At 30.4% G+C, this 25753-nt stretch overlaps 1 protein-coding gene across 1 annotated transcript in view; it reads right to left on the bottom strand.

The window, feature by feature from the left end:
* Positions 1–754: 754 nt before the first annotated feature.
* The window catches only part of LOC107449790 (glutamate-gated chloride channel-like), a 429932-nt gene continuing 404933 nt past the window's right edge, over positions 755–25753 (bottom strand). Inside the window, exons 9-14 of the mRNA XM_043042909.2 lie at positions 19973–20055; positions 19541–19675; positions 17564–17793; positions 15407–15595; positions 13408–13503; positions 755–10692 (exon numbers count right to left, since the gene is read on the bottom strand). Of these exons, the coding sequence (XP_042898843.1) occupies positions 10450–10692; positions 13408–13503; positions 15407–15595; positions 17564–17793; positions 19541–19675; positions 19973–20055 (976 nt within the window). The 3' untranslated portion in view covers positions 755–10449. The remainder of the gene's footprint in view (positions 10693–13407; positions 13504–15406; positions 15596–17563; positions 17794–19540; positions 19676–19972; positions 20056–25753) is intronic.

Genomic DNA, 25753 nt, shown 5'->3' on the forward strand with positions numbered 1-25753 from the left:
TTATATCGTTTTTGGAACTAAATTTGGAGCTGCTAAATTTCCCCGTGACTTTTTAAATCAAAATTTTAAAAATGAAAGAGGGCTGGTGAAACAATGCCACTGATCATAGGTGGAAATCCGTTATTAGGTAGTTTATCAAAAATCTATCCAAAACAAATAAGCTGGAGTTTCAAAAAGCAATTTTTAAGTAGTACTTGAATTTCAAAAAGAAGATCAACGATATCCACACATTTGACCTATAAGGTCAGCGCCAGCTGATTGTTTATCTGCAAAATAGGGTGTTAAAGTTGAGCTAAGTTTCGTCACATAAGTTAGAACGCTAATTAACTTGAAGTTAATTAAATACAGCACCGTATTGCACGTAGAATTTGTTGAAATATAATTTTTTTCTCGTCTACTTTTCTTACTAAACTTAGATTTATCGATTTATCATATGTTTGTTCATTTTATTGTAATCGTGATATATTTTTGTGTTGTGTACTTGGCAACTTCGATGTATAATTAGTTTGTTTATGTTCTACATAGCTTCGATACCGTCTTTGTGTAAATATATAGTGAAAGAATTGAAATCTAAGTGAAAGAGCATAGAATGTGTCACAGGAGAATTGATACTTGACGGGCTTGGATTACTCGAAAGAACAATTGCTAACGTAAACAAATGTCTCGTTTCAACAACCAATCAGGATCGAGATACTCGCACTACGGCACTTGCAGGTATCCCATTGTGTAAGATGTAAAGAATTAGTAAAAACGCTTATTCAACTACAATCACTTTATTTTTTTTTATACAAGTACAATGATACTCGTTGCACTGTTCCTGGTTTACATAGGAGTGCAATTTTTTTTAAATGCAAGTACCTTGTATTAAAGAAATATAACTTTATTTTTTTTCTCAACCGACCTCGTGCTAAGTCGGATGGTACACAACATGCTTTTCTCTGGATGAGCAACCATTTCGTCGAAATGGCGTGCGTTTCCATAATTAACAAAGCTGCGTAGAAAGTAATTTCTTGTAGAAAGAAAAAAACAAACAAACAAACAAAAAAATCACAATAAAACTTCTATTTCAGTGGAGCTATTGTAGAATTTCTCGTGTGGTGAGAAACAACGTCTGCAAAAGTTGAATAGTCTTTGAAGTTTGGTGGGAGTTGTTGCATTAAAGTTGGTGGGAGTGACTCATAATTTTATCTTAAAAGAAATTCACATGTGTTTACAGTTTCAGAATGTTGTTAGCTTAAGTTAAAATAAAAGCAAACAGCGTATTCATGTTTAAATAAAACATTTGAAAAAAAGAATACTTGAATTTTGCATATTTCAAAACTGTAAAAAGTTTAAAAGTGCTGAATTTAGTTAAAATAGCTAATAAAGATTGATATGAACTATACTGTAAAAAAACTGTACTATTACTAGAAAATCTCTTGGAAACTGAGATTCCAGAAACTTTTTTAATAACGTTACTGTATTGAACTTAGAAAAGTTAGTATTATTACTAAGTTTAATGCAGTAAAGATACAGAAATCTTTAAGAAACTTGGATATCATAAACTTTTCTAGTAACATTTCTGTTCTAAACTTAGTAAAGTTTCTATTTTTACTAAGTTTAATGTAGTAACGTTTCTAAGAAAATGTCTAGAAAACTGGATTCCATTAACTTTTCTAGTGACGTTACTGTATTATACTTAGTAAAGTTAATATGTTTACTAAGTTTAATGCAGCAACGTTACTAAAAAAATCTCTAGATTTTATTATTATAAAAAAATCTCAAGATTAGTATATTGGATAAGTATTTTTTATTCTAAATCTGTAAATTTTATGGAATCTTGTATTCCATATAATTTACTTGTAACTTTTCGACATCAAACAACAAAAGAACAGGTGACATGTTTATTAAGTTAAAAGCAGTAACGTTATAACCCTACTGCATTACGTAGTATTTAAGATAAGTCTTAGGAATTATAAGATAAGTTTTAGGAATTAAGTTTTAAGATAAGTTTTAGGAAAGTTTCGTGAGATTTTCTATTAATACTACAGTTTTCTTTTTACAATGTATGCTTCATATGCAAAAGGATATCAAAAGTAAAAGTTTGTACTATAACTAATTCAAGTGATTGATGCAGCTATAACTTATTAGACTTTCTTTACTTTATTTATAGACTTTATTTATAGACTTAATTTTTAGAGACTTTATTTACACGGACAATAACGGAAGAGACACTTTCTGTTTTCTTGAAATATTTTTCAAGAAATACTTAAAAAAATTATTCAATAACTTTAAAAGGTGTTCACAACATGCGATTTCTGATACTTATCAATCAATTTCAAAACTTTCAAAATCTTGGAGGACCTGCATTAAATTACAGATAAAAAAAGAGTGATTTTGAACATTCTCTGACAGAAAATATTACAATGAGCTTGTAGCTCGTATTGATTACTTAGGTTATTATATGTATAAATATTTTTTAATTTTAGCTTAAATATTTATGGAGATATAAACATTTTTAGAAAAAAACTGTTTTTTTCATCTTTTGTTTTCATACAATAACTGTAGCCACAATTAATAAAATTCCATAAAATTAAACAAAATTAATGGAGTAATTTTAAATTGATAACAAAAATATTATTTTAATCGCTGTCATTTAAAAATAAGTAAATAATTTTTTCTATATATTATGGTTTCTATAAATATTTTACGTGTGTCTCAAATAAAGTCTTTTATAGAAGATCAGATAATCATAAAATATTAGTTGCCATATTTAGAAAATATCAGAGTTACTCTAGAGAGGGAAAACATTATTTCCATAGTAAACATTCTATAGTTTCTTATAATAAACATAGAATTATCATTCAAATATAGTGTAACAAATTTATGATTCACTTTCATAAACAGAATAAAAATTCTTTCATAAACAGAATAAACATTCTCGCTCGGGCAAAATTAAAAAAAAATTGAGAATATTTTAATGAATGTCTGTGTAAAAAACAAAACATAGTTGGGATGAATTTTAATTTCTACATTCAACTTTCACAGATGTTATTTCATTTTCTGTATCTGAAATCTACAGCATCAGCATATTTTTACGCACACTACAGTATAAAATACAAGCTCGGATATAGGTTTGTTATTCATATGTACATAAGCGAATTTTGTTCACTTTATATTAAGAAAAGCACTTTTTGTAAAGTTGAAATGAATCTTATTCATAAAACCATGACAAATTAAGAAAAGTCAATTGACTTTTAATTCTAGAGAGCACAAGAATAAAAAATATATGACATTCTTATAAAGGGAAAATTGCTTAAAAAAACAAAAAAACTTTGAAGCCGAAAGAAAATATTTTCGAAAAAAAAGGAATTTTTCCTGCGTCATATCTATAAACGCACAAGGATATTGTTTGTCTTGAACTTGTTTCGAATTTCGAGAAAAAAATGAAATAACTAGCTGACATGATAGAGCTGTAACTTAGATTGGTACGATCCGTAAGTATAATTGCTTCATAACTTTACTTGGAATTTCAGTTTATATCAATCCGGAAATACAAAATAGTTTTACCGTTATTTAATCTTCGTTTTCTTAAGATACCTTCGAAAACATTGTTAACAGAATTTTTCTATATGTAGACTAATAAATTTTTTTCATTATATCGCAATATTAACCATTGATACATTTCTCACGAAAATGGTTTTATATGTTGCTAAGACAAAGAAATAAAGAAAAATTACACTTGACCACATATGTACAAAATAAAAATTTTGTTTGCTCATTAGTTCCTTTGAATTCTGCGAAATTCTCCAGTATGAGTTCTTTCATTTATGGATATCAATAATTCGAACATTTTAGCATGGTTCTATGTGCTTCTTTTTCCAAGATTAAAGAAAGCTTAGCAACTATAAATGCTGAATTTTGTCTATACTTAAAATAAGGAACTGCCTTTCCAAATTTCCACTGCTTTCTAACAACAGAATTTTTACTGAATATTGGTGCATGTAGACACTCATAATATAGCTGAATTCAGGATCAAGATCATGCTCTAAAACTAAAGCAAACTCAGTGGCGCAACAGCCCATAGAGGGTAAGCTGCCCATCTCAGTTTTCTTGACCTTGGGCTCTGGCGTGCAGGAGCAGATGTTCCGGTTAGGTGGTCAGCCGTACGCGAAACCCCCAGTGTTTAGCTCCCAAGCATGCTTGGTACTCATTTATCGACCTACTGAAGGAATGAAAGACTGAGTCAACCTTGCTCGGCCCGAGGATCGAACCCAGGACCTGTGGCACGGGAACCCGTCGGATCAAGATCATGCTCTCTTATTTTGAACTGAGCCAGAGGTCTTATGCAGGAATCGAGAACTCAAGGGCAGTACTGACTTCTCTTTTAAGTTCCGAGAGTTAAGACATTGTCAGCAGAAGTGTTATTTAAAAATTTTAAAATCAAGGAAAGATAGTACATTTTTCAGCATTTTGGAATATTTTATAAGCGTTTTCCAAGGCTTCCTCACTGGTAAGGCATATTGTGTACTTTGAACCATGTACCCAATACTTAGATGATATGCCATAGTTATGAAATGCGCACGCAAGTACAGATTTTAAAATTTATCGGTCAGTTAGTAATCTATATGCAAAAAAGTATACAGTAAAAAAATCCAGATTGAATTAAGGTAAAAAGTACTAGCACCCTGAATGCAGTATCTGTAAAATTGATTTTACCATTAAAATGCAATACAGTAACTTTTACAGTAATCTTTATTTAATTACAATGTTTCAGTGATTTTACAGTAAATATTATTGTATATAAAAATCACGGTGTATCAGATTTTTTTGTTTCTTAAACTGTTATGGGAAAAATAGATTTAACGGTAAAAGTACTGAGATCTGGTACTTTTTACCATTATCCGTTTTACTGTTAACATTATTAACCATTTTATCGTCAAAATAATTTAATAATTTATCAGAGAAATTATATTGGGGAATTGAATTTTAACCAACCTCTTCTAAGTTTGGTTATCACAACGAAATTGTTTAGACTCTATTCAGAAGATACCAGAGAAGAAAGTTCGATAAATGAAACTTTTTAAACGATTCCATGTGCTCTTTAGAATAACATGTTCATAGTTTATGAATGTTTTTAACTTAAATTGGTTTAAGAAAATATAAAATTTTAACACCAGTAGCGAGTATGATATGAAATATTTCTTAACAAGTTGATGAACACTGAAAGATGAACAATATAGGGATTTCTCCACCACTTTATGTTGTTGCTAGCCGTTTGAGTACACCTCCACACATCGTTCAAAATATATCTTTAAACGATTAAACAACAATGTTTACATTTTTAAGCAATATACAATTGATCATGTAGTATTTGTAATACAATTTTTAATAAAACAAAATGTTCCTTCGCTCCATTCCTTGCACAACACGTTTACTTTAAGAAAATGGTAGTTGTTGTTTGGGCTCACGTTTTTTAATTGATTATTATAAATATAAATTGAAAATAATACAGATTTCCAATAATCGATTACATTAAAAGAAAAGAAATTAGCTTGAACTAGTTTTTAGCGAATTGAATTCATTGTAGTGCAATGAACGTTTCAAATTGACAATTAATTCGTTTAAAAGAAATGACATGATTCGATGAGTTACAACTTATATTATTCATTTTATCGATATTAAAAATTATTAATTTCTTGCTCTTAAAATAAATGTTATACTTTTTATTAGTTCCAGCACAGCTTTCTTTAATTTTTAAAAGCAAATGAGATTTTATGAATTGAAGAAGTAAGTAAAATTTATGACACATAAGCCTAACAGCACCTGATAGCTTATCAGATAACAAAACTATATAAACTCAAGGATTGCGAATATGAAGTTTCTATCAGGCATCACGTGATTTAATTTTTTTTTATGCATTTAAGAAGTAAGTAAATTTTACGACGCATAAACAGAAATGTTACCGCCCTACAGTACGGTAATTTAACTAGATGTTTTCTCTCCGTGCTAAGAGTTACATTTTATTAATGAATATTTTTTGTAACGAACAGAATCAGATCAAGTGTGCAGATTTCAGAGATTTCGCTATGATTTAAACGCGAAAAATACTTAACATTTGTAAATTCAGTTAAAATTATGGAAAAGTTAAGTGAATAAAATGATATTTTTAGAAGTGTAATAATATTAGTTTTTAAATCATATTATTCTTTAGCTATATTTATATATTATAACACATTACATTTATAATTCTACAAACTAAAGTTGCAAAAAGAAAAGTATCCGCATAAAAAGGAATTTCGATGAGTAAAGGTTTATTTTGTTTGCTTATAATATACGTAATAGAATTAACTCATTAATTTTAATAATACATTTACATTAATAATATATAATAATAATTAATATTAATGATATATTAATTTTAATAATCAATAATGTACGTATTTATATTTTTTCAGAATTAAATGGTGGAATTTATATTTCTAATGAAAAATATTTTTTGAAAGAAAATTGCAGATCGTATTTAATGATATTTATTGTTAAAAATATAGAAAATAATCTATCTAATCTTCAGTAAAATCCATTATGACTAACGAGTATTATGATTTTATTGCACTATTTTAAATTTTTTAATGTTAAATAGTAAGTTTTGTAGCTTTAATGCTAATTTGCTAGATGTGAATTTTTAATGCTAATAAAAAAGCTCTATATCTGCGATGTTAATCAAAAAATTTTATATTTTTAATGATAATTAAAAAGTTATTAATTTCTAATTCTAATCAAAAAGTTCCAAATAGTCATTAGTAAATGTTTCTAAAATTATTATTATTTCGTTTAAAGTTGCGTTTAAGGAAACTGTTTTTCCCAATCATTCAAACAAAACGAAAATCTCAAATTAAAATTTTTTTTTTTCAATGTAAATTTTTTTTGATTTAATTCATGTGGGGTCTTTTTCCCACTTTTAATTGTTTTGTACAAGGAAAATTTTTCCTTATCATTTTATTACAGAAAAATTTTAAATTGTTTGAATAATTAGATAAGAATTTTTCCTCTTGGCGCCATTAAAAATCAATCCGAATCCCTATTGAGCCCAGTATCTACATACTACATACATATTTAATTTTTTTTTTTACAATTCCATCAAAGTTGATCACAACTAGCGAAGGACAAACATACATTTTATACAAAAACTCATTTCTCACAAGACAAATATATATATATTTGTATGTATATATTTATATATAAATATATCTTTTCCTGCAGCAGCGTAAGCATCAATTCATGAAAAACTTTGCAAGTTACTCGCTTAATCTCATGTTTGGCTGCAAATTTCAGAACGCTGCTGATCTGAGGAAAAACCCAAACATACACTTAGGAAATTAAAATGTAACATTCATGTTATCATAAAAGTTGGAATCGGGCAAGATCGGCATTACATTCTCGCTTTGATTCCATTGTTTTAGTTTTCTTTTACACTTATCGTAGTATCTGCGTAGTTTGCAAGGAGTTAAGAAAAGCTTGTCTTCTTTAAGGCTATTTTAATACACTTTGGCAGCTATTTGGAAGAAAAGTAGGCTCTTCAGTAGAATATTTATCTTTTAGTTAAGACATAAAATATATATATATATATACACATATATATTTTATATTTCCCAAAATTTAATCATATCACATTATGCTTTCGCTTTAAGAACCTAGGATCAGTCAAAAGTAGGTGTTATTTTAGTACCGAGCCGAAAGAATATTTGGCTAAAATCCTCCTCACTAATTTTTTAGAATTCGATTATAATTCAGTAATCAAAAGCTACATAAAAGTGTCTCTACTGATGTATCTCTACCTTTTAGTAATGTCGCATAGAGCCATGATAGAACTAGAAAATATTTAATTAATGGCAGTTAAAATTACCAATGTTAATACTGGGTAGAGGTTCTATAATTTTAATAGGTACTTAACATGGATAATTTATTATAGTGACAAATGAACGAGTGTAATTTAATCTTACTGAGTAGAAGTTCGATAATTTTAATAGGTACTTAACATGGATAATTTATTATAGTGACAAATGAACGGATGTAATTTAATCTTACTGAGTAGAGGTTCTGTAATTTTAATAGGTACTTAACATGGATAATTTATTATAGTGGCAAATGAACTGGTGCAATTCAATCTTACTGAGTAGAGGTTTCGCAATTTTATAGGTACTTAACATGGATAATTTATTATAGTGACAAATGAACTGGTGTAATTTAATCTTCTAAGCAATAATTTAATGTAAAAGTAAATATAAGTCAGTAAAAATTTAACCTATTAAAATAAAACGAGTATTTCTTTTATAAAAAAATAGTAAGGTCTGGTTGCTAGTAAACCAGAGTGAGTTTATTGAATATAAGGTGTTTGTGCTGCAAAAACTAACAAATCATGTGATTCATGTATCATGGGGTCACGTGGCTAAGTTATGAATATTGTAGAAATTTAATTGTGAACTGTTGCGAAATTCTTTTAATGTTAATTGATAGTAGTGAGCTTAAAAGTTAAAAAATACTGCAGAAGAGAGAGAGAGCTATCGTTATTATTTTGCCGTTATGTTAACCTGATATAAACAGGAAAAGCTATGTTCCTCCCAGATATTGTATATGTTGCAGTTACACTAGAAGATTAATTTTTTCAACAAAAAAGTAGCAACACATGAAAAATTTGAAGAGATAACAAATGCAGATAACAAAAAAAAATGCAATAGATACGAAATTTATACTATAAATAATGAATTAACGTTTTAAAAATGTCGTAATACAGGAAAATACCCAAAGAAACGCGTAAGACTCATAAGATTAATTTTAAGTAACACGTGGAAAAAAAACCCACGTGTTTTTCGAAACAAAATCCGAATGCATTTTTCTTTGAAGTCTTATATTCTTTAAGTATTATATTATATTCTTTAAGTATTGTGTTCTTTAAGTATTATATTCTTTAAGTATTATATTCTTCAAGTCTTATATTCTTTAAGTCTTATATTCGTGAGATCTTATTCATTATTTGTCAGACAATTCTTTTTACCGCTGCATATTGAAAGTTGTTCGGGCAATTCTATTTCATCCTGTATTGTTAATTGAGTAGTGTTAAATGAATTAGTTTACAATTTATTATTTTCTTTTTTGCAGTATTTTTTTTCCTTTTTATACACTTTTCCTTAAATAAATTATGTTAACGAACATACAATTGCGAGCAAAAGTTTTTAGTCAACCGTGGATCGCATTTTAGCTGTCATTTGCATTTTTTTTGTAGAGTTCGCTTCTATTGTTCTTAATCGAGCCAACATATATATTACACTTCATTTCGGACTTGTTAATCTTCTTACTATTTAATTGTAAATGTAACCTTCTTTCGACAAAATTTGAATCTCTGAATCTCTAAATATTCCTTTTTTTATATTTCGAGTCATTTAAGATCAAACTCTACAAAAAAATGCCAATATTAAATTAATTGTATATACATATAAAATTACATATAAAGTATATACATATAAAATTATTATAATAATTAACAAGGACTCTAATTAACTCTAAAATTACGATAATTATGCGCAACCTACTTGTCAAAATTACATTTTATCTAAATATTATTGCCTTAAACAATGAAATTCATTCAATACTTTGATGTCAACCGTCAAACTCGAAAACATTTAATACCTGATAGATATGAAAGTTGTATTTGATTTAACGAAATTTTCAAAGCACTGATTTAGCTTTCTTGTTGATAAGCAAGCTAAATAAGTATAGAAATGGAATTATTTTAACTACATTTTGAATCAAAAATCTGGAATATTGAGTTTGGCCAAAGACTTTTGCACGCTGTGTAATTTTCTTTTTAATATTAATAATCACTTAACATTTTTAAGCATAAAAAGTGTGGATTAAGAAAATAAAAGACTTATAATATACTGGTAGATCTAAAAGAAAAAGTTGCAGATAATATTATTAATAATCAATCATTTTTACGAAAATGTACTGTGTTTATGTGTTATATTGAATTTGGTTTGAAAACGGAAATGAACTTTCACAATCACTGATCAGTTGCTTGATAGAAGTAGTAACTTAGATTTTATACCTAATTTTTTGATTCTGTTTTATTGATTTCACATCAGAACTTATTTTTTCTCATTTTAAATATAAATATAACGACAGATTATCAATGGTTTAGACTCCATGTTAAACTTGCACCACCAGTTAAATATTAATAATACAGATAATTTCTGATATTTTACACATTTAAGAATCGCTATTGGTAATTCGACATCATCATATCTTGTTCGTAAAAGTGAAATATTGGTATTATGATACCATCAACGACCGCAGCTGCTCTTCAATCGTATGTGACAATGATATCTGTTAGTATCATTGCCCTTCATCTTGGCAAGCTTTTCTTATCTCCCTGCATATTATTTTGGCGTGATTTGGCAAAACTTAAATTGTTCAGTAATCGTCCTTGTCGTCCCTCAGTAGATAGGTGGTCCAATAGAATAAATTGAACAAAGCAAAGGCTAAGGGAAATAGTATTCTGGAGAAGACATCTATCCTCTTGGAGCGAGTCGGGAACCTACTAAACCACCATGTTCCACACAAGAAGACTCCGTGCTGCTTTTCAGGCATGTGTACTTCACAATCGTGAAACTTGGTTGTCATGGAGTTTAGGTCTCCCGGCTGTACCAGAGGCTTCTGAAATTTAGTAGCATACATTTTAATGGGTCAAATTGAATTATAAACTGATTTTTTTTAGAAATACAACTGTTCAATGATAAACTATACTTCGCGGCAACTTAAAATGGCAGCATTATCAAGAAACCCACTTACTTTCTTAACTTTTTAAATTACTTTATCTGGGGTCGTAAAAGTGGTGTTTGGATATCGTGAAATGGCTAGAAAATAAGTTTTTTTACAGTGCCACCTGGTGGTAAAATGGGGAGTTAGTGCTCCTTTCTCGAAAACAGTATTAGATGAGGGAAAAAAAGTAAATTGCAAGGTTGTAGAGTGTTACTGATTTAGTAAGAATATGCTCACCGTAATTATTATAATTAAAAAAAAGAAGAAAAAAAAAACGCCCAAATAGACATAGTTTGTTCTATATTTCCTACACCATAACATGAAAAAAATTATCTTAGAAAAGAACTCAAAAACAAGCCATAACAAGTCTTCTTCTTCTTCTTTCTTTCAAATCCCCATTTCTAGCCTAGCTAGACAAGGTCCATGAGTTTGTTCACCTTCAAAAAGTCTAAAAGAAGTAAGGGTCTTTCTATAAGGTCTTGTTTTAAAAGACCGAGGCAGTCCAGTAGATGTTCAGGGGATGCCTGGGCCAAAGAGCACTTGGTACAGAGGGCAAAACACTTTTCTCCTCCAGAGTACCACAGTGATATCAGTTGTTTCAGCGGAGACGTGTGATGGTGGTTTGACACTGACGGTCTTTGTCAGCTGTCAAATAGCTACCCGGTCTGGTACCCTGGTACCAATTGCGACTGGGTGGAGTGAGCCATGCTGATTTATTTTTAGCTTTGGCAATGGAGAAGAGCTCTGAGGAGGTAAGAGACACTGGAGGCGCAGTGGCCTCAGCTGCACCTGCCTTGGCAAGACTATTTGCCATTTCATTGCCTGATATATCTACGTGTGAGGGTATCCATTGTACGTGAATTCGACAATATTTGGGGAGGTGTGAAAGTTTATAAAGGATGTTCGTGCTAGTATTGTTCCTCACTCTGTACCAGCTAGTCAAGCGCTGAACATCGCTTCTACTGTCGGCAAGGATCCAAATCTCTTTCGGAATTTAAAGAGGAATCGGATTGAGGCAAGTCCATCATCAATGGCGATAAGCTCGCTCTTAAAAACGGAACAGTGGTCGGGATTCTTTTTCTGGATCTTATGCCCAGCTAAAGTTTGCAGGCTCCCATTACCCCACCATGAATAGGCCATAACAAGTTATTTTAGTTGTTTAATTAGTTGATTAATTTTATTTTATTAGTTGTTTAATTAGCTTAATTTAGTTGCAGATAACTAGTTGTCTAATTTTCTTGTTAGAACCGTAAGTTAGTTGTAAGAAATCTTGAAAAAACAAATGCGAGTTTTAAGTGTTCTTTTCTTTATCATTAATGTTTACTAGGCATCTATGCGTAATTCATGATGTTCTAGGACTTGCATATTATTTGTGTCCCTCATTTCAAACTGTTCTTGAGTTAGGAATTTAAACTCGGCAGTTTACTACCAGGTGATGCTGTTAGTTGTCTCTGCATATACGATGATCCATATAACACCTTTCCCAGGGAGTTATTCCCAGAAAGACAATTTTTGAAGATAAATTTTTCTGATAAAAATAAGCTCTTTAGTGTGGAAAGTTGAAGTTGATTTTTTTCATCATATAAACGCTTCCTGTAGATAAATAATCCGTTCGTTCAATATGCCAATTTAAGTTGAAGCGAACTATAGCAGGTAGGTACATTTAATTGATTTATCATAATGCACAATTCTGAACGAGAAATATCTATATTATATAAAACGCTAATACGTATGTATCAATAAAACCGATGATATTTCTTTTCTCGCGTTGGCAACAGTTTTCATTTTTAATTGATAGGCTTCGGCGCGCAAGAGCACGTAGTGAGCATCATATGTCTAATCGGGTGAATTCTCACCGAATTATCAAAAAAATTCTCACAAAATTATCTTCATCGAAGCCGATGCTTTACATCCGGCGTTCAGTACTATTTCATATTGTTTTACAACACATGGTTTTAGCCCTCTGGTGGGAAAGACTTTAAAACAAAACTTACAACAGTTACTTTTCTCAACAACTGAAATTTAGAATAGTGTGATTAAGAAAAATATGTGAACTGTTTGCAATTTCAAATTAATATTGAAATGCACAGGTTTAGAATTTTCTACAGTGAAAAGTTTTCGGAACTTCAGTGTTCAAAAAAGTATACAAAAGCTAGACGTTAAGAACGTATCCAATGCGCGAGCAAAGCGAGCATTGGATTGCGAAGCAATCCGAAATGAACTGCGAAAGCAGTTCCGGGGGTTGGCGAGCGCCAGCGAGCAGGGAGCGAAGCCTCCTAGTAATTATTAATTCACCAATGTAAAAAAAAAGCGCATGGGTGTCGGAGATCTTTGACACATTTTTGTAAGCTTCTAAATTAAATTTATATATTTTTTTGATAGAAAAATTAGACTAGTAATATTTTTTTGATTCTTTATAATTCCATCAGCGAATACGGGTCATGGAAAATAAGAAAGTCGTAGTAAGAATATAGGATCTCGATGGGGTTTGCGAGGTTTTCGTATATTCACAGTTCTCGGTTTTTTCGTTTTCCAAAATACGTAGATATAATGACACAATTTGAGAATGAAAAAGACAAAATATTTTTGCTATTTGAAATTTTTATGTACCTCGTTCTCCAACTCAGGGGGGCTTGGAAAAGAGGCTGGTCTGTACTGGTATCTGCTAGACTTGTATAAGGACTTCACCTGCGTTGGGGCTGGGCCCTTAACAGGGAAAACAGCAGGATTATTTTCTACATTGCAAAGAGAAGGATAATACAGGAAAAACAAATTTAGACAAAGAATTCTAATTGGGTTTGATTCTATTTTGATTTCTACGTTAAAGAAGTTTATTGAGGTTTCTTATTGTCCAAGCAAACGTGGTTTGAATCATTTGAATTTTCTAAGCCAGTGACTTGGTTCTATTCTGGCTTCTAAGAAAGTGATTTGTATTGTAAAATTTACGCAAGCGGTTTGAATCTATTGTAATTTTGATTGATTACACCTATATTTTTACTATATATATATATTATATAAGTATAAACTATTGATTATACCTCATAGTTTTTGAAAACTAAAACAACAATAATTTATTTTATTGTCTGAAATAGAACATATGTGATTTACACAGAATGTTTGATAAACACGTAAGAAAAAAATGTTTTTGGTATTGCTATTTCAACTCAGCAAAAAACTCAAACTAATGCTCCATTATGTGATGAACTACTCTTGATCCGTAACTAGAGTATCGTATAATATATATTAATGCGTCATTATTTGAAAAAGGCTTCCTCAATAATCGGTATGACAGTATACGGCACCGTAGCACCGTTTAAGTTAGTAATTTCTGCAACCATTTTAGAAAGGAGGAAAAAAGAAATCTAAACAATTACTTCGTAACAAAGTTTTAATTTCTATAAAATACAAAATTATTCTAAGTAAATACACAACGCATAACTAATTTTTTAACACCACTTGAATAATTACTTTCGATAACTTAAGAACATGAATAATAACACTATAGTGTTGCCAATAGATGGATGTACCACAATATGGTGCCGCGTAAGAGAAACTTATCAATAGATTATGTTTTTTTATAACGAAACGAACGTATTTTTTCATTTAAGTTAGCGGAGAGTTAAAAAATAGCATAATAAACCAAACCAAAGCTTACACATAAGCTTTAGTTTCAACATAAGGATTAGTTCTTGCAGTGGGTAATTAATGTAGGTAATTTCTTAGTGCCTTAACTATCACTTCAAATATTGAATACAAATCTATTAGTATATAAAACATGTTAACTTTATTCTTTCTTGAAGTATCTTTCAATATATGAAAGCTAACTTAGTCGTTAATTATATCCCCTTATATCTCCAGATGTAATGTAAACTCGGCAATACCGATAGATGGTCCCCATTGAACAGTCGAGTTGCTCTCTAAAATTCATTAGTATATAAAGCATGTTAATTTTATTCTATCTTAAAATACCCTTTAATATATGAAGGCTAACTTAGTCGTTAATTATATCCCCTCTTATCTCCAGATGTAATGTAAACTCGCTAATACCAATGGATGGTCCCCATTGAACAGTCGAGTTGCTCTCTAAAATTAACTAGTATATAAAGCATGTTAACTTTATTCTATCTTAAAATACCCTCTAATATATGAAGGCTAACTTAGTCGTTAATTATATCTCCTCATATCTCCAGATGTAATGTAAACTCGCTAATACCGATGGATGGCCCACATTGAACAATCGAGTTGGTCACAAAATAGCGCTCTAAAATCCCGGAAAGTAAATACGATTCTCCCGGCCAATAACAAAAAAAGAAAAGAAATACCAACAAAAATATATAATGAGGGAAAAATCTGAACAAACAGCAATAATCAACTAGTGTTCATCGGATTCTATCACAGGTAAAATTCAAATATTAAATACCAATTCTCTAGTATATAAGACATGTTAACTTGATTCTATCGTGAGGATACCTCTTGATAGATGAAGATGGACAGACTCGATAATTATATCATCCCCATGAGGTGACAGTTTATTCCATTTAAATTCTTCACAAATATATATATGAAAGTTATATAATTAGTAGAATATGATAATTGTCAATGTACTTACGATTCCGAAAGCAGTGGCGGCGTCCTCAAGTCTCTCTGCTTCGAGAGCCGCTGCACGCTCCAGGTCCCACTTTCGCTGATTGGCTTGCTTTTTGTGGTCCTCATTCCTGGAAGCGTAATTCACCAGAGCAAATTCTAATAATGCCCCGAAGACGAAAGTCAGGCACACTCCTGTCCAGACGTCGATGGCCTATCACACAAGTTAAAAGAAAAAAAAATTAATGTCGGTGATTATTTAATAAGTTCGTCGTTCATAAAGATTTCATAGTTCATAAAGATTAATCTCTTTATGAACCATGCTGGGTTTCTCAGTATTCTCAGTAATTTTGGAGCTGATTGATTATACTTATGTTGAGTATTTTATTTATATTGATTTGGAGCGTGGTGAGCAATATTATTGTTCAAATTTGGTACAGCTATATTGTGAGAGATTAAATTTGAGCTATGTTATGCAAGCACTTGAACTAGATTGCACAATACCATTGTTCAACTTTAATGGAAACATGGTGCAACACCACACTTTAAAGTCGTAGCAAATTTGTTTTATTTATAAATAGCGTGACTGTACAGTTTATCAGTGAATATGTAGCTAGTGGATTGAGTTGGTAAGTTATTGTTTTCTTGAGCAAGTGCCAAGATAGGCTATTCTGCACGGAACATGGTTGATAAAAAACTATGACTTGAATTAAGAAGAAATATCCAGTGCTTTTAAGAAAGTCAATAAGATATCGGTGTGGGGTGTCATCAAGTAAAGTCGATAAATGAGGAAAAACGCAATTAAAATAATGACGTCTCTAAGTTTTTAAATTAGAACAGTGCATTAAGATGTACTTTAGGGTTAAAGGCTCATTGCAACTGTAGAAAACAGGCGCTGGTTCGTTCAGCAAAAGGTATCTATGCGTTAATCTTGTGTGGTCAATACGTAAACTATTTATCAGTACTTCAATCCTTCTTTAGTTATTTAGGGATTTAAATGGGGGTAATTAACGGTTTGATTCCATGTAATTTATAACCAATTGACGTAATTATTGTGTCAGCCAGTTCGAAGTTAACTTGTCTGTAAATGTCTTAATTACATCTGATCAAAAAACAGGCCTGTTGTTTTGAGTTGATTTTGCAGTGGATTCTGCGATTTCATTCCCTTGTATTCCAATACAAGTGGATTGAAAAGGAAATGAATAATGGACTAAAGTAAGTGAATCAAGGAATGGTAAATTAGGAATTCAATGTACTGATGAACAAATAAGTGTGCGAATCAGTTTGTAAATAAGTAAAAATATGTCTATAATAACCAATAACTTGTGGGGCAGTTATGAAGCCAGACATTGTATAGTACAAATAGTATGCGTTTGAGTCATGGCGACTCGACTGTGAATCAAATACGAGTCATGACTAGCTGATATAAATCCTGTTCTAACCTCGTACTGACGTAAAAAAATCCCTAATAGTAGACGAATCATGGGTTAGAATCGTTGGGTTAACTGTGAGAGTTTGTCGCGGTTTTCTTTTCAATGTAATTAAATTGTGAGTTGGTTTCATCAAAAGGACCTGCCTGAAGGCTAGTTTGTCCCATTGTTTGTTCAAGAAGTTTTCTTGTCTTCTGATTCGGATTCAAAATTACGTTTTATTAATTAAGATTTACATCGTTTCATAATTAAGTTGTTTTTTCCTATGCCCACCTTATTGAAGATTATCAACTAATAATAATAGGAAATATCAAAGAAAACAATATTTTTATTCTAAGATAACGTAACGTACAGTATTCGAAACAAAGGTATTCCTTTTACATAAACAAAAATAAACATCGTTCAAAATTCAGTTCTTCTGCAGTTTGCTTATGCGTACCGGAACACACCTGGAGAATGACTTTTCGTCAATACAGGCAACTGAAGGGAAGATTTGCTGGTCATTCTCTCAGGGGCAACATATTTGGTGGGCAAACGTTGCTCCCATAGTAAGGACAGATAGTACAGATAATGAAAGAACATCCATGCCTTGCCCGAGATTCGAACTCAGAACCTTTCTGACTCAAGGCCAGTTCTCTGACCCCCTACACTCAAAATTATAAAGTAAGGAGTCAAATATTGATAGTCGTAAACCCAAAAAATAGGTCGCCTGTTATAAAATATTAAGTGGTTTCAAGAGAATAATTATTTACTTTAGTATAAGATACTGGTGGCAATGAAGCGTTAATGCCCGAGATTTGAGTCGCCATGGTGAGGAGAGTGGTGACGCCGAGGGAGACTCGAGCTGGAATGGCATTAGGATCCAACCAGAAAGACACCCAACTGACGATGACGAGCATACAGCATGGAATATAAATCTGGATTAGATAATAGCTGAATTCACGTTTAAATAAGAGGTCCACTTTAAGGCAGCTGTATTCTCCTATAAATATTTAAAAATATTTTTTTTAAAAATTAAATAAGATTAAATTCACATAAGAAAAGAAGATACTTTAAGATACACTGATGTAAGAAAATAAGAGAATTTGCAGACCTGGTCGATTAGCTCTAGAGCTACTGGACCGGTTTTAGTGAAATTTGATCTGTACACACATTGATACAATACAAAACAAATAACCATAATACACACTCATAATCGTGCGCAACACTTGTTGAAGGCGGAAGGTATGAAACAGCGCTTGCAGAATAATAATAATAAAAAAAAGGGTTAATAGGGGTTATGGTCCTATTTAGTTAATATTATTATTTTTCATTATTTTATTCAATAAGAGTCGAATAAATTGTTGAATTGTTAGATATGCATTTTTTACATCATTTGGAAGAATGTTATTTTAATGGCAAAATAGAAAATTTTAGAGAAATTGGTTGAATAGTTCCTGAGAAATCCAATTTTAAGAATACGGCTTCGTTAAAATTCTACCAATTTCGATCAAATTTTGTATTTTGCTATGCAAAATTACATTCTTTAAAATGATGTAAAAAATTGCATACCTTACAATTCTTTGACTCATATTAAATAAAATAATAAATATTTATTTATGGCTATTTTTTGCATGGGATTATATTTGGATTAACGAATTTTAAAATTGCGAGGAAAAGTTTTTGAATTCACTTATAAGTTCTTGAGACATGGTGGAATACGTAAAAAATAAAATTAACATTAAGGGTTCAAAACATTGAACCGCTCTCCTGCCCAAACTATGGGGACCATATTTTCCAGATTGCGTCTACACCCTATATTTGGGGGGTCAGAAATCCGAATCCGTCGAAAAAAAATATGCTTATTCAGTGTTTGATTTCGTAACTTAAAATAACGTCTGTGCTAGTTAATTAGCAAATTTGTGGTTATTCACTTAAACCATTAAGATCGAGTCCTAGAACGGAATGATCCGATCATTAGCTCAAAAGTTATTCTAGGCGGTCCATTTCTTATTTTGCGCACTATACTTGTCAATATACCTATATAAATATATAGATATACAAGCAATTAAAGTAAGTTTCGAAACTTTATATAGTTTCAATCACAGTCTTATCACTGCGATTCAGATGTGTAAAACAAAAGCTGGTCCAGCAAAGTCAAGCAATAAAAACTTGTTGCCTTCACGAAATGTATTTTTACAATAAAATCTGGAAATATTCGTTTTAAAGGTAGAAGAAAACAATATCACAAATACCATGCTTGTTGTTATTCTTTTATTAAAGTTTTTCGTTTTTGAAAAAAAAGGAAAAAAAAAATATTTACTGAAAAAATTCTTTATTGAGATGTAAATGTACAGTAAATTTCTGTAGTTTAGAAAAAACGGGAATTTTCCGTAAGAAAATTACAGAAATCTTCCATTTCTTAACAGAGTGTTTAATAATTTACTCCTATTACTACTTACAGCAATGTAATGTGCAGTGCTTAGGCTCAAGATATTACAGAATAGCCGAACATCATAAAAGATTGTCAAATTGCTTAGTCACGATGTTTGATAATCAGACCTAACGAAAATTTTTGCAACAAAAATATAAATTATTTATTCTAGCAAATATAATTCGAGAAAATGTTCTATGTAATCATTGATAAATGTTGTCATAAATATTTCCTATCTCCCATAATTTAATGCATCAAAATTATTTTGATAAATTGTTTAAAAGATCATAAGTTCGGAAAGTAACAAGATTTTTACCTGTATTTGTCTTGCTAGTACAGTAATCAGTGAGAAAAGCAGCAAGAGTAAACCTCGGAAGGTAAAGAGTTTTTACGAGTTGAACTGGCTCTTCTTTTTTCCACAGGAATACTAAATCCTCTGTTGTGTATCCATCTAAAATTAGGTTGTTGACATTAAAAAATCGATTATTACGAGATTAAAAATCGATTTGTTTTAAGAGAAACAGAGACTTAATCATAACTGTAACTAAATGCTTTTTGCAAATGAGGACAGGATATTGTGCTACGTGCACTAAGGAAGTTACTGTTTATAGAGCCCCAAACTATAATATGTCCATTTGTGTATTTTTATTTGTACTCTATTCATGCTGTTTTGCTTTCTTAAAAACTTAATGTTTTACTCTACGATATTCACAGAAAGAACTCAGCAAGAAGTAAATGAAGTACTTACAGCTGACCATTGTTATAGAACATGTTTGCTTGTCCAAGGGATAGTATTTTAGGTCCATCGGGCAGGAGAGTACCAATGATATTCTGCAATTATAAAAAAATATAAGAGGTTATGGAATGGACAATAATAGCACACCCAATTCTATTTTCAAAATTGTATCGTTTAATGGTCATGTGATCACACAGTTTGGCAGCTAATGTTAGCTTAGATATGCTAATACACAGATCTAAAATCCCTCTTTAGAGATGATCCGAAGACATTACTGGTTCAAGCACCCATTACATAATCCTAATTTTAATCGGAGGGGGACAGAAATTGTTAGCAGTCTCATTACCCTGACTCCGTACCACGCTCCCCAACCATGGATTAACTTTACTGGCTTTGAAATCACTGAAGACATTAAATTAAAACGCTTTTCAATCCACTAAGACACTATACGGAAGGGTGCAATCACTGCAGACGTCCAATGTTTAGCCAAACCGATTGCATGAGCTGCACTCATCTATTTAGAATTCAAACATCCTTACAAAAAGGGGATTTTTAAGGCTTTAAGCCGACTAGCGGCATAAAATGGAATGAAACAAAATGTAGATCGAGGTCTTTTTTTTAAAAAAACTAGTGAACTACAAAAACTAATTTTAATAAAGAGGCACAAAATAAAATGACTGTTTTATAGCTTTTTTTCAACGAAGCCTTCCTGTTTGAAGGATGCATGACTGAACCATAAACAAAAGCACTTTTTAAGAAGGATAGATTATCTTTCGATTATGCAGAGCAACCACGGAGATGCTTAAGATATTTTTAAGTACCAATATAGGTAAAGAAAGCACATTTATTGTTAATTTTTTTAATACATATTCAAAATTATTTTCCAAAAATCACTAGAAAATTAATAAAAATGTAAATGGAGTATGCAATATTGAAAAACATACCAAAATTTACAGCAAAGATTTAGTTAAGGAAAAGTTTTTATATGATTTGAAGAAATATTTAGAATATTTAGTATGTTCGTTTGGAAAAATGTCCAAAAATGTCTCAGTTGTCAGCAATATTTTTCTTAAAACAAAATATATCTATTTTTACACATTTTAGTTAAATTCTACGTAAAAAGAAAGCTTGCAACTAACAAAGTTATCAGTGATAGAACATTAAAAAAATATCATAGTTCACGTAACTTAACAATTAAAAGAATATATATTTAGCGATTTTCATTTACTGAATATATAATGGCTTTGATTAATAACGTTTTCTGAAATTTTAATTTAAATCTGAGAAAATAGTTCATTTAAAACTCAAAATAGAGCTATCAAACTTGATGGATTACCAAATTATGAAGAACCCTATTAAAAGAAGAAAATGTGAATACATTTGCATTTTAGGGATAAAGAAAAATTTGCTTGTCGTGGAAAATGAATTTAGACAGTATAAAGTGTTGCAGAATATTACTTTCTAAAAGAATTATTAGAAATTTTCGCAAACGAGAATTATCTTGAAAGTTTAAGTAAAGTAATTAAAAAATGGAACAATATGTTTTTCATTTTCACGGAACTCAGAAATTAGAATCAGCTAAAAAATTAAAATGGGAAAGTGCATTTACATATCTAATCTGTGAAAAAAAATCTGTTAAATTTGTGAAGAAAAAAAGGCTGTCAGCTAGCTAGCCAGTATGAAGCAAAGAAATACAGTTTTTTTTAAAAATGGATATCTGTATTCTAAAAAGACCGTTATTTTAACAAAAAACTCTATAAAATAACTATGAAATGAATATTGTGGTAGGTGAGAGCAGCGAGTAGAATTCGTACAATCAGTCAAAGCTGGGATTCGAACCTGCGTCACTTAATAGGGAGGTGAGTGCTCTGTCCCCAGAGCTATTAAAGCTCTAGTTGCTTCTCATTATGAAGAAAAATTTTAAATTGTTTTTATCTTAAACGTTTTATGAAAATCATATTAATGTGAAAAATAATTAAAATTATAGGACCTTTCTTTATAAAATTGTCTGGTAATTTAACTTGCCAAAAAATTATATCTAAAGAAGCATAATATTCATTTTGACAATAGAGTTGATTTTCAGTCTTATTTATACGATGTACAAAAACATCAAATAATTGTTAAAAAGTAAGAGCAAGTATGGAAAATAATCGTAAAATGATTTGCAAAAGGTAAAGTTTTATATTGTAAAATTATATATTGCAAAGTTAGATTTTGTACGAAAGGCAAAACTGAATGGCAAAAGCTAGAATTTGAAATGACAGTTTTAATCAGTTTATGATTAGGGTGAAGAAGCAAATAAAAACTGTTATGTCAACAAAACAGCTCTACACCGTCAAATATACAGAGAAAGTCATTAAAAAAACTAGAAATTTTTACAATTAGCTGTTAACGGTTAAAAAACAGAAAAAAATATCTGTATTTTTCTATAAACAGTTTTTTTTCAGTGAAAAATATGTTTTTTTTCTGTAGAATTAACAAATATTTCTTAGAGTACGTTTTGCACATTTTCAACTGTAGCAATTCAATAAAATTTTAGTTTCAGTTAAGTACTCTTAAATAATTGGGGACACTCTGAAACTATTTAAACTACTTTTGTAAAAATGAGATCAAAATTTAACAACATAAATTCGCTAAATAAATTTTGTTAAAAAAATGATAAATTTGAATTGAATTATCCTTGTAAAAAGTTGATAATTTTGTACTGGTTCTCTGTTAACAGTATCATGTCTGTCTTTATTCCCTATTTATTTTTAGTATAAGAAACTTATTTAGCCACTTCTGTCATTTTTTGAAACATGTCAAACATTTTCTCGCTACTGTTTTATTTAGATTTAATGGAAATTTTATATCGTAATTACTTGGCTATTAAAATAAATTTATTTAGCTAAATCAAAAACAAAGGACTTTGCATTTTATCAAAACATACTCAATCTATATAAATGCCTTTATGCCTTGATTACAGAATATTTGTATGCCAGTGGCGAAAAAAAACTTTGTGTAACTTAATAATGTGAAATGAATTAAAAAACGCTGGTTGAACAGTATCTTGTTTGATAAAGAGTTCATTTTTTTTAAGAAAGAAAAAGAGTAAAAAGGCTTAAAGAAATATCTATTCGGTAGAAAAACGTATAGACCAAGTTTGGGATTGGATTACAAAAATCGACCATGCAAAGTACTTGAATACAGATAATGATAAAATACTAAATAATTCATACTATTGATCACAAGTATTTATATTTTATGATAAAAAAATTTAATTGCAATTACAGCATATCAAAATTTATTTATTATCATATCAATTATTATTACAAATACGAAAATTTTTTATTAGGGGAGAGTGGGGTCAATTGTAACAGGGTACGATTGTAACAGAGCAAATATTTCGAGTGTCGGGTTATAGATTTGGTTCCTAGGTGGTGCACAAGGTGTATTTAACAAATCTACATGTACACCCCTGATGGCAACCATTTTTATGTACTTTTGAAAGAGTTACATCACAAAAGATATTTTCACGCCACGCAAGTACTTTTTTTGGTATTAGAATATTATATTGTAACAAAGTAATTTTGTTTAAACAAATAAAAATTAGTAACCGAATATGTAAGTGGACACCTTAATTAACATTTCAATAAAAAAAAGATTAGTTTTGCTAATTAACTAGCATTGTTTTTAACAAATGAAGCTGAAATGGCGTCTTGGGGACAATTGTAACAATAAGTAAAGGGACGATTGTAACAGCTGAAAATAAATAATCTTATGTTTACAAACCATTACTTAACTCTTTAAGAACCACCAATAGTTTCCTATATCATTTATATTATGTTGCATGTGCATTATTTTATTTGTCACCTTTCACAGCATAAATTAAAATTTTTAACCCCTTAAAGTTAAAAGTTTAACCCTTTAGGTCTCTGCTCATTATTATTTTTACTCCTAAAATATCACTACTATTTTGATCAATAAAAAAATATATCACAACTATGATAATATGTATAATTAACTATGTTTTAGTTGAATTTATGAACTGTTACAATTGACCCCGTAAGTGGGGACAATTGTAACAAGTGCACGACTGTCAAAAATTGTTAATAACTAATATAATAACATTTAAAATAAGGTATTTATTTTTTTTTCTAGTAAAGGATAGTCTACTTTACTCGTCTGTCAATTAATACTAATAATATATTGGATTTTTTGTTAGTTAAAAATAGTTAAGTAAAAAATGTTACAATTGACACCACTCTCCCCTACTATTTACGATTAAAAGTAATCACAACTACCTGCAATCACGATTAATTTTGATCATAGTTATTTTCAATCATAGATTTTAACTACTTGCAATCATGATTAGCGTTATAATCTAATTATGATCTGAAAACCACGGATCTTAAATGTAATCAATTACATTTTTAACTACCTTTGCCCTTAGATTATAGTGGATAAAACAGAGAACCAAATTTATTACTTTTATTTTTCACTTAAAGCGTTACAATGGAGAAAGTTACCGCTTTTGACTTATTTATGTTGAATATGATAACAGTTTTGGATCTAGAATTTAAATTTGTTTATTTTAAATTTGAAAATGAAATTTTATTTATTAATAGCAAGCGATAAAATACACTCCTAGAAGCATTGGTTCATATTTTTAAAACTCTTAAAATATGCAGGATTGAAGCGTGTTTCGTATTAGCAAGTTTAAAAAATACTATAATGTAGTTCAACTTAGTCCCGTATTAAAGTGGGAGCAAATTTGTACTATTATGGCTCAATATCTCAAATTCCAAACAAAGTTGATAAATTCTACAAATTCATTTCAAATTAAACACCTTTAAGCAAGGAAGTTGCGATATTTTAACAAAGTAATTGTTATGCGAAATTTAACTATGTAATTTGAAAAATTTTATAAAAAAAGAAACCTAAAACATAACCAGAAACATTTTTTTTTTAAATTTCCTATGAGCTGCACAATCAGTCTTCCCTATTAGCTGACCTATTGCGTTCTCCAGAAGTGGTATCCACTCTTTCAGGACCACCACAATGGGTGAGATACCGTTGGCCATGTTAATTTGGACGTCTAGTTTCTGCCACACTAGATGGCAGCACCAAGACTATATAACAAGAAACATAAAAACAGACAGAATCAAATGTGACACTAATATTCTTTTAGAATGAAAGTACGTATGAAACTGGCAATGGGGACGATAACAGTTTTAGAAATGCGCAATTTCAATTTGTAAGCATTAAATAGCCAATTAATTTCGTTGACCAATCAATTCGAAGCTATAATAAATAAATAATGAAAAGTTTATTTCATATAGAGCAATGAAGTATCTACAATGCATCTAAAAAAAAAGTCCCACAGTGGACTGATCATTAAGACACGGTTCCCAGCAAATCACCGAAGTCAAGCATCACTGGCTGCGGTCAGTGTGCGGGTGGGTGACCCACTTGGATCAGTCTGCTTAGGGACCGAGGGTGTGCGTGCGGTATCGGTCCTCGTTAAACTGTGCTACCGTAAAGTGCTCGACTTCGCGCGCAGGTCGTTGGGCTACCGAAGCGGGGGTGCCATCCCCTCTGCAGAGGATCAAAATTGTGATAGCATGTCTTCGGTTCATTCTCAGGGATGTTTCCCAGACCGTCGCCAATAGCCCATTGTGCAGCTCTAGTGCGACGTAAATGAACTACAACTACAACATCTAAAAAAAAATGGACCACCCTGAATAACTTATTTGAATCGTAAAAAAATCTTAATAGTTCGAGGAGGTGATCTCAGATATGCCAATTCGTTTG

Source organism: Parasteatoda tepidariorum, chromosome 9, assembly GCF_043381705.1.
Source record: "Parasteatoda tepidariorum isolate YZ-2023 chromosome 9, CAS_Ptep_4.0, whole genome shotgun sequence".
In the NCBI taxonomy this organism is placed as follows: Eukaryota; Metazoa; Arthropoda; class Arachnida; order Araneae; family Theridiidae; genus Parasteatoda; species Parasteatoda tepidariorum.